The sequence below is a fragment of the Panthera tigris genome, chromosome A1, assembly GCF_018350195.1.
Source record: "Panthera tigris isolate Pti1 chromosome A1, P.tigris_Pti1_mat1.1, whole genome shotgun sequence".
NCBI classification, from domain to species: Eukaryota; Metazoa; Chordata; class Mammalia; order Carnivora; family Felidae; genus Panthera; species Panthera tigris.
This window is the reverse complement of record NC_056660.1, coordinates 84,755,108-84,765,773: the sequence shown is the minus strand read 5'-3', so window position 1 is coordinate 84,765,773 and position 10,666 is coordinate 84,755,108. Positions and strand designations below refer to the sequence as shown.

Genomic DNA, 10,666 nt, shown 5'->3' with positions numbered 1-10,666 from the left:
GCAGTTACAAATAGGATTGATTCCTTGATTTGTCTGCTGTTCTGTTATTGGTGTATAGAAATGCAAGAGATTTTGCACATTGATTTAATATCTGTTGATTTTGCTGAATTCATTTATTACTTCTACAAATATTTGTGGAATCTTTTGGATTTTCTACATAGAGTACCATGTCATCTGCAAATAGGGAAAGTTTGATTTCTTCTTTGCTGATTTAGATGCTTTTTATTTCTTTTTGATTTATTATTTCTGAGGCTAAGACTTCCAATACTATGTTAAATAGTGGACATACTTGTCTTGTTACTAACCATAGGTGAATGATTCTCAAATTTTCCCCACTGAGGTTGGTATTAGATTTGGGTCTTTCACATACAGTGTGTCAGATATTGAAGTATGTTCCTCTATGCTGCATTTTGTCAAATGCCTTTTTTTTTGCCTATTGAGAAGATTGTATTGTTGTTATCTTTACTTTATTTAATGTGGTGTATGATGTTGATGTGAGCCCTGTGGCACAGAAATAATTCTCACTTGATCATGGTGAATAATTATTTTAATGTACTTTTGAATTCTATTTGCTAGTGTCTTGTTAAGAATTTTTGCATCCATGATCATTCAGGATATTGTACTGTAATTACCCTCTTCAGTGGGGGTGTTTGGCTGGTTTTGAAATAAATGTAATGCTGGCTTCTTAGAGTGAGTTTTCAAGTTTTACTTCTATTTCTATTTTTTGTAACAGTTTGAATAGAATAGGTATTAACTCTTCTTTAAATGTTTGGTAGAATTTCCTTAGAAGCCATCTGGGCCAGGATTCCTATCTGTTGGGAGATTTCTGATTACTGATTCAATTTCTTGTCTGGTGTTGGGTCTGTCAAGTTTTATATTTCTTCATGTTTCAGTGTTTATAATGTGTGAGTTTCTAGTAATTCGTCCATTTCTTTCAGACTGCTCAGTTTTTTGGCATATAATTTTTCATAGTATTCTCTTATAATCGATTGTATTTCTGCAGTGTTGGTTGTGATTTCTCCTCTTTCATCATGATTTTATCTCTTTTGGTCTTTTCACCTTTCTTTTTGGTAAGTCTGGACTGGGGTTAATCAATTTTGTTTTGTTCCTTTAAACAACCAGCTCTTAGTTCCATTGATCCAATTTACTATTTGTGACCCAGTATGTGATCTATTCTGGAGAATGTTCCATGTGCACTCAAGAAGAAATTGTATTCTGTTGCTTTAGGATGAAATGTTTTGGATATATCTGTTAAGTCCGCTGGTCCAATGTGTCATTTGAAGCTATTGTTTTCTTGTTTATTTTCTGCCTAGATGATCTGTCCATTGCTGTAAGTGTGGTATTGTTTCTTACTATTATATTATTATCCATTAATTTGTTTAGGTTTGTTATTAATTGCTTTATATATTTGGGTGCTCCCAAATTGTGGTCATACAAATTTACAATATTTAGATCATCTTGATGGATAGACCCCTAATTATGCTATAATTCCCTTCTTTATCTCTTATTACAGTCTTTGTTTTAAAATTTGGTTTATGTATGGCTACTCCAGCTTTCTTTCTGGAATGATAGATGGTTCTCTATCCCCTCATTTTCAATATGCAGGTGTCTGTAGGTCTAATGTGAGGCTTGTAGGCTGCATATAGATGGATCTTGTTTTTTTATCCATTCTGATACCCTACATCTTTTGATTGGAGAATTTAGTCCATTTAAACTCAGTGTGATTATTGAAAGGTATGAATTCGGTGCCATTGGTTTACCTGTAGAGTTATTGTCTCTGGTGATGTTCTTTGGTCCTTTCCAATCTTTCTTGCTTTTGGTCTTATGTATTTCCTCCTTTTTTCCCCCTCTTCTTTCCTCCCTTATTTATTTCCTTTAACATTTATTGGAATGCTGCTTCAGTGGTCACAAACTCCTTTAGTTTGTGTTTGTCTTAGAACTCTTTACCTTTCTCCTTATTCTGAATGACAGTCTTGACAGATAGAGTATTCTTGGCTGCATTTTTTTTCCCATTTAGCACATTGAATATATCTTGCTGTTCTGTTATTGGTGTTTTGTGGCCTGTCAAGTTTCTGTGGACAGATATGCTGCAAACCTGATCTGTCTTCCTTCATAGGTTAAGAAGTCTTTCAACTTGCTGCTTTCAGTATTCTTTCTTTTTCTGTGTATTTTGTGAATTTAACTATAAAATGTACTGGCGAGGGCTGGGTTTTGTTGAATTTAATGGGAGTTCTCTGTACCTCCTGGATATTGATAACTGCACCCTTCCCCAGATTAGGGAGGTTTTCAGATTTAATTTGCTCACATAAACCTTCTGCTTTTTCTCTCTCTTCATCTTCTGGGCCTTCTATGATAAATCACTGAGTTCCCTAAATCTGCCTTTGTGATCCCTGACCTTTTCCCCCCCTCTTCTTTTCAGCTTCATTGTTTTCCATAATTTTATCTTCACTGTCACTAATTCACTCCTTTTCCTCATCCATCCTTGTTTTCATGCCTTCTATTTGGATTTGCATCTCAGTTATAGCATTTTTAATTTCAGCCTGACTAGATTTCAGTTCTTACATCTCTGCAGAAAGGGATTTTCTCATGTCTTCTATGCTCTTTTTCAAGCCCAGCTAGTGTCTTCATAATTGTTGCTCTAAATTCTATTTCAGACATCTTACTTATATCTGCATTAACTAAATCCCTGGCTTTCATTTTCCCCTGTTCTTTCTTTTGATGTGAATTCCTCTGTCTTGTCATTTTGGAGGAAGAAAAAACAAAAATAATTGAAATAATTTTTTTTTAAATTTTAAACAATCAAATAAAGGAAGCTAGATCATAGGTGTGTTTTGGTTTGTTTGTTAAGAGAAGCACAATAAAAAAAAAAAACACAGAGGGGTGCCTGGGTAGCTCAGTCAGTTTAGTGCCTGACTTTTGATCTCAGCTCAGGTCATGATCTCACAGTTTGTGGGACCACAGTTTGGCATTGTGGAGCCTACTTGGGATTCTCTCTTTCCCTCTCTCTCTGCCCCTCACCCACTTCCACCCTCTCTTTCTCTCAAAATAAACTTTAAAAGAAATAAAATAGAGAATAGAGGAAGAGGGAAAACTTACAACTTAAAAATTATAAAGATAATAATAAAATAAGATAAAAATAAAACACAATTTTTGCTTTTTCTGTATTCAAGAAACAAAAGAAAAACAACAAGAACAACAGAAACAGAAACAGGAGCAATAACCACAACAAAACAAACAAATAAACCCAAATGAAGCTAGATCCAGTTTCCCCTAGAGCTGAAACTGCAGCAATCCATGGTCAATAGACTATGCTTGTGGATGGGATTTGTGTTGTCTTCTGGGGGCAGAGTCTGCTGCTCTAATTCTCAGGTCAACTTGCCCTAGGGCCTAGAGGGCACAGTGGGGCAGAACTTGGTGCAAGGGCTCCATTCTCCATTTGGTGGTACTGATTAGTTCAGAGGTCCAGCTGTGTTGGGCTACTGGTGAAAATGGCTTTGCCCCATTCTCCAGTGTCAAGAGTGGGAAGTTTATGCTCTCATAGACACATGATCATTCACCCCTCCTGTGTATCTTGTTTCCAACAGCTCCCTGAATTAGCCTGTCTGTGTCTGAGCTGTTCAACTATCAAGCAGCACCTCTATCTAGGGTTTTATTTCAGGAATGGTTGTGTTTCAAAGCCCCACACTTCAGAGACCCCCTCAGCAAGGACCCACAGTGATCTTATTTGGGAAGGTGTCACTGTGCTGTGGCTAGTGCTGGTTTGTCCCAGGAAGCTGTCACACGATGGGGCAGTTGCAGTGGCTCAGTGTTCATGGTAAATCCCCAAAAATAGCAAGCACCAGGGCTTGCTGTCCTCAGCCCGAGTCTTTGTTGCTATATGGGTAAATGTGTCAGGTTGATGGTGCCTACTGGGTCTTTTGCCCATATTAAGGGTGTATCACCTCTACCAAATGTACTCCAAGAAGGGAAACCACTTATCCCATTGTGATCCAGGGGATCTTCAGACCACATTGCCTGCTCCCAGGGTTCCATCCTGCTGGAGCACAGCCAGGGGCTGACCTCTAAAACTTCAGACCCTGTGGTCTGCTGTTTATAAAGATCTGGCAGTATTGAAACCCTCTCCTTTTTCTCCCATCAATGGTTTTAGGGAAGAGTTTTCCCTTGTGTGTTTCACTCTTTCTCTCTAGCTGCTTTCAGAAAGAGTGTTTTCATGGGAAAACCTGATGTACTGCTCTCTCTCTCTCTCTCTCTCTCTGTCTTTCTGCTCTTTGTAAAAATGACTGCCACCTCCTGGTGGACTACAGGTCTTCTCTCCCCCAATTCACCCCTTGGCATCTGACACATTCTATCCTTCAAATTTTCATACTGTTCTTTTAATCCTAAGGTTGATTTCCTAGGTGTTAAAAATGGTTTGATGTTTATCTAGCTGTGTTTGAGGGATGACACAAACCCAGGATCCCCTTACTATGCCACAATCTTAACTCTTCTTCTTTTATCTTAGTTGATGGTTTTATTGACTTAAATGTCTTTATGCCTTTCCATATTAACTTTTTAATATCTGTAGAATCTTTAGTAATATCACTTAAAAAAAGACTGATGTTGATATTTTTTTTTTTTGATGATGATAATTTGGGTTTACTCCTTTTTTTCCTTTATTTATTTATTTATTTATTTATTTTTGAGAGAGAGAGCACAAGCAGGGGAGGGGCAGAGAGAGAGAGAGAGAAAGAGGGAGACACAGAATCTGAAGCAGGCTCCAGGCTCCAAGCTGTCAGCACAGAGCCTGACGAGGGCTTAAACCCACAAATGGTGAGATCATGACCTGAGCTGATGTTGGTTGCTCAAACAACTGAGCCACCCAGATGTCCCTGTGCTTTAGTCTTTTTAATGCTTCGCTAATGTTTTACAAAAAGCAAAATATGCTCCATATGTCATAAATAGAATAATTAAGAACATGGCATGTGGGATAAAAGGAATATAAACCAATTGCCAAAGAGGGTTGAGTGGCTAAAACATAATGGCCTAACGATGATTAAAACTTCTCATTTATGGTAAACACAACATAATTGATGAGCACTGAATAATTTTAATCTATAAATTACCATTATTGGGTTGAGGTACTCTGAGGAAAGATTGGTGTCAAGTATCTGAACGCAATAAATAAATAAATAATAGGCAATTTTGGTTGCTATCTATATTATGTAGCCCTGCAGTTGTCCTGTCATCATAATTTATTGTATTTTTTTATTTGTAATGGTCCCTATGCTTAGGAAGTTGATTCCTTGCATTTCACAAGGGACTAATATTGATTTACCTACCAGTGGTATACTGCATTAACATCCATCCTATTTCCATCCATCTAGGTCAATTGGAAGTCAGTGAACATGATGAAATCAGTGTTGAAAAGCACCTGGGCCAGTGACCTTGCTTGTTTTTTTCCTTCTACCATTGCCATAGGCAGCCCAGGAAAGCTTGCTGGTCACAGGAAGAAGATATATGAATGGAAATCGTGGGTTTTTATTTGTGTTCCTCATTGAATCATTGAATGTAACAAACTGGGAAATGTCCTTTTTAAGTTATTTTAAACACACATACTGGTTGATTTTTCCTCTTTTGAGATAATGGTTTTATTTCTTCCCTTCATGTTAAAGTAATGAGTTACATCCTGTATTAATTAAACATTAAGCCAAATCACATTTATTCTATATTGCCATCTAGATTACATGTATGATCTCTTCACCTGATTTAGTTTTTAATTTTGTGAATTTCCCTATAATGTTTGCCTCCGTTTTTATGAGAACAATTAGTCTGTAATATTCTCTTATCAAACTATTTGTATTTGGTTTTGAATATAAAAGTATATTAGCTTAATATAATGAGATGAAGAAGCATTTTATCTTTTCCCATTCTCTGAGTAATTAGATCTAAGTGATAATTAAGTGATAATTGATGTTTCTTTGGATGATTCAGAGAGTACAAATAAAAAAATAGGTGTTTTTTTTGTTATATTTGTAAACTACTTGTTCAACACATGGTTATAGGAAATAGACACCATTGAAGAAACACTTATATCCCCTATTTTTTAACACTTCAGTGTATATGAGCTCACTTTCACTGAAATGTTTGTATTTCATTCCAGAGTGCTGTTACTGGCCTATTAAACCCTGTTATGTAGCAGACTAGATGTGCCAAAGATCTAATATATTTTGTGTCCAGTTCTTCATCAATGACTGATAGGAGTTGGTATACCAACTACCTTCTGTCACTGATGGGGTAACCTGGAATACATGTTTTCTAGTGATTCCAAGAGTCCTCTCCTGGATGGATCTCCCTTTCTATAAAGTGTTATTGGAAATCATATCCTTAAAATAACATTTTGAAATTGGATTACTCACCACCCAGGTGGCAACCAATATCCTATCCCTGTAGGTAGGGTAGTGGCATCAACACTTGACATTCTGAAGTGTGAAAAGTACTAATAATTTCACTTGATGACTGGTACAGGATACAGGTAGAAGGAGAATGGATAATAGTATTTCTCTAGCATTTGAGTTACATCAGAAAAAAATTTTAATATTTATTGATCACATATCATGTAGCAAGCCCAAACCTATGTACTTTTATGCTCTTATTTTAATGAGTAGAGTTTAGGATGACTAAGCTCTGGAGATGGACAGTGATTATGGTTGCACAGCAGTGTGAATGTGCTTAATGCCACTGAATTGTGCACTCAAGAAGAAAAAAAAAAGTTTTAGGTATATTTTACCATGAATAAAAGCATGTATAGAGTTTATTCATTTTACCATGAATAAAAGCATGTATAATCCATATTTACATTAAAATATATGTGTAAATATTTATAGAAACCTTTCTAAATGAATATACATGTAAATAATATGTTGTAATTATATTGGTCAAAAAAAGATCATTTATGAAATTCTATTGTCATTAATTGTTTATTCATCACTATCCCTTTTGTCATTTTGAACATTTACCTATATTTCTTTCTTTACTGTGATTCATTGGTATCTATGAATTATCTTTGCATATAACAGAACTAGAAATACATATTAAATGAAACAATGACTAAAATTCTGAATTCCTTTAAACTCTTGCTCTTACTGTTTTGTGACGGTCAATAATACATAACTTCCTTCGCTTCATTTTCATCATCTTCGCATTAGTGGTTTGAATACAAAATTTCTAACACTTGTAAGATATTAGACACAAAAATTGTTATTTTTTTGACAAATGGTTGAACTCATCTTAAAACTTGAAGGAGTTCTATGAATGATTTTACTTTCTCATGTTTAGTTTATTGGGGGAAATAGAAACATATGAATCAACTTTTATTAACTTCTGGAAATTTGTAAATTCCTCCCAGAGCATTGTCACATACAATATGAGTAATGCAAAAGTATATAATTAGAAGATATATTTACAGATTCAAATGAACATGACTTATTATAAAAGTATAGTGCTTCAGTTGTAACTTACTGAAACACACTAATTGAAACTTATTTAGCCAGGGATGGAACACAAATGAATAAAACAGTCACCATTAATGTCTTATTCTGAAAACTCAGTCTTTTAGGAAATAAAATTTGCCATCCAATTGCAAGAGGGAGGGTGATCCATGTTCAATATCATTTAGTGTAGGAGGTCCCAGGAGCTGTAATATCCAGGGAATGTGAAGAAGTCTGCCTTATATGAGGCTTATGATGGAAAAAGTGATCTGTTGCTAGGAATCTTATTGTCACCCCTTGTGATTACCCAGCTGATTTTATATTTTTTCTTCAGAAATGTTATGCTCCCTTTCATACAGTCACTAATTATATTTCTAGGTTTTATTGATGACAATACAGTAAAGTAAAATAATAACTTCAAAGGCATTCTATGAGTGAAAATTCTAATTTTCTTTCTGTTGGCCCATAATGGTTTCAACACCATGAATGGTCTCCATCCAGGCACGCCATAGAAGTCTTGCTAGGACATGGGGGTACTAACTGAGAATAGATGAGCACAATTATTAATAGTGTTTTTTTTCTTTTCTAAAAGAGTAAGAATTTTATTTTTTTTCCAACTTTTTTTTTTTTTATTTATTTTTGGGATAGAGAGAGACAGAGCATGAACGGGGGCGGGGCAGAGAGAGAGGGAGACACAGAATCGGAAACAGGCTCCAGGCTCCGAGCCATCAGCCCAGAGCCTGACGCGGGGCTCGAACTCACGGACCGCGAGATCGTGACCTGGCTGAAGTCGGACGCTTAACCGACTGCTCCACCCAGGCGCCCCTAGAGTAAGAATTTTAAAGTCAGAGAGGTGGAGAGTATAAGAAGTTAACAGCTAGGAATCAGAAAAGACAGGAAGGAATCTGGGAATAATTGACAAATCAAATTGTAGTTTTTTATATCTGTTTACTGTAAGCAAGGCTAAAGCCATGCTTGAAACATTTACAGAGTATTTAATGGTCAGAAAATTTTGTTGTATATGAGAAGAGTACCTCTGTGATCTGTGGATTAAAATTACGTGCTGGTTATGGAGAGAGTTCAGTTTTTGTGAAATATATAATTCACAGTAACAATGATGGATCATAGATCATGTTAGTCTAAGTACTTACTTTAGAGTTATTTTCTCACTTATACCTAATTAAGATATTTTTACTGTCCTTTCAAATAGTGAAAAAGTGATGCAATCTAAGTTATGTTGCAATTCCAAGGTCATTATTAGTATTAGTTTTTAATAAAACCTCTTATTATAAAAATTTTTATTTTCAAAGTTCAGTATCTGAAGTAATTTCCTACTATTCTGAAAAAAATATTGTAAATAGGCCATTGTGATAAATTTCTGCTACTTACCTATTAGTTGTCTGCATAATTAGCAGAGGCCTGTAAGTTCTGATAAATTCCTTTGCCACAGGTAGATATATCCTTATATTCTATGGCATAGAATTTGAGTACAAATGCTAAGGACATGGAGTCATGAGTAGATCAGTCCACAATTAAAATCCAAATTTAAGTAACAAAGGGACAATATATGCAACATTTCAAAGTTGAAGTCAGATCATGTTTAATATTTTCTTCTAAAAACAATCCATATGAATCAAATGTGAAATATAAGTTAATATTTGAAAACTGTTGTAAATTAAGAAAATACTTAAAGAAGAAACACCTAATACTGGCTTTGTTTGAATTAAAAATCCCTAGACTGTATGAAATTTTGATTTTTAAAACACTGGAGGCACAGAAAAAATGGGAATAATAATTACTGATGTATTTATATCTATCAGTATGTGTGTATGTATTATGAATGCATGTATATAATTTTAGATCTATGTGACTTACTGTTAAGTAAACCTGGACAAAAATCAGGAAGTGATATATGTTCTCCTAAATGTTTTCCTTATGCAAGCATATTAACTTTCAGTTATATTACAAAATCATTTTATTGCCAGACATGAAGATATCTTTGTTGTAGATATTATTTTTGTGGTTTTAAAGATCTTGAATTTGTTAACATGCCTACATATTTATTGAAAGCATCTCTCAGGGGTTCTTTGACTTTCTCATTTCGAAGACTATAGATGAAAGGGTTCAACATCGGTGTTACAATGGTGTTCAGCACTGTGGCAAATTTGTTAAGATCCATCACATCACCCTTTTTTGGGCGGATGTAAATAAAGATGGAGCTTCCATAATAAAGTGTCACAACAGTGATGTGTGAAACACAAGTGGAGAAAGCTTTCTGCCGTCCCTGGACAGAAGGAATTCTAAGGATAGTAATAATAATGTACATGTAAGACACTCCTGTGAAGAGCAAGGAGCCCAAGAGCAACATAGCAGAGGAGATAAAGTCAGCCAGCTCAGCCAGAGCAGTATCTGCACAGACCAGCTTTAGCACAGGGCCACTGTCACAAAAGAAGTGATTGATAATATTTGGTCCACAAAAGGGCAGAGGAGCAGTTAAGATTGATGGTGCTAAAATTGACAAAAATGCACCTAAATAGGATCCCAGAAGCAACAATATGCATGTCTGTTTGTTCATGATGATGGCATACCTCAATGGGTTGCAGATGGCAATGTATCGATCAAATGACATGACGACCAGGATGAAGGATTCCGTGGATCCCAAGAAGAAGTAGAAGAAAGACTGTGTGAGACATCCTATGAAGGATATTGCCTTGGTGAGGGAAAATATGTTTGCCAGCATCTTAGGCACCACTGTGGAGGTGATGGCAACTTCAAGGAAGGAAAGATTGGCTACAAAGAAGTACATGGGTGAATGCAGACGGTAGTCACCACACACCAAAAGGATGATCATGGTGTTGCCAATCATAGATGTCATGTACATGAGCAAGAATGCAGAAAAAAGAATTTCTACTTCCTTTTCATTCTGAAACCCCAGAAGAATAAACTCCATGACTCTGGTCTTGTTTCTGTGATCCATAATGTTGACACTTCCACCTGACATAATAAACAAAATATAAGTTCATGGTTGGTCTTTGCAACTTAACTTTGGAAGTGCCCTTACTATAGAAATTATCTTTTTCTTTGTGGAAGGATGATAATAAAAACAAAATAAAATAAGTCCTGAGATGAACTGTGGAATACACTTCTACATTAAGATTGGCACAACTGTTCTTTTGAAAGACCTGTGAGTCTGTGCTCAG

The 10,666-nt window shown here is 35.6% G+C and overlaps 1 protein-coding gene across 1 annotated transcript; it reads right to left on the bottom strand.

Moving 5' to 3' along the window:
* Window positions 1-9,477: 9,477 nt before the first annotated feature.
* On the bottom strand, window positions 9,478-10,443 carry LOC102966601 (olfactory receptor 6M1-like). The gene has a single exon (XM_007092971.2). It carries the CDS (start codon window positions 10,441-10,443, stop codon window positions 9,478-9,480), a length of 966 nt encoding a protein of 321 aa, XP_007093033.2.
* Window positions 10,444-10,666: the final 223 nt, after the last annotated feature.

Excerpts from the sequence above, each read along its gene's own strand:
- LOC102966601 (XM_007092971.2), bottom strand. The coding sequence starts at position 10,443 with ATGGATCACAGAAACAAGACCAGAGTCATGGAGTTTATTCTTCTGGGG.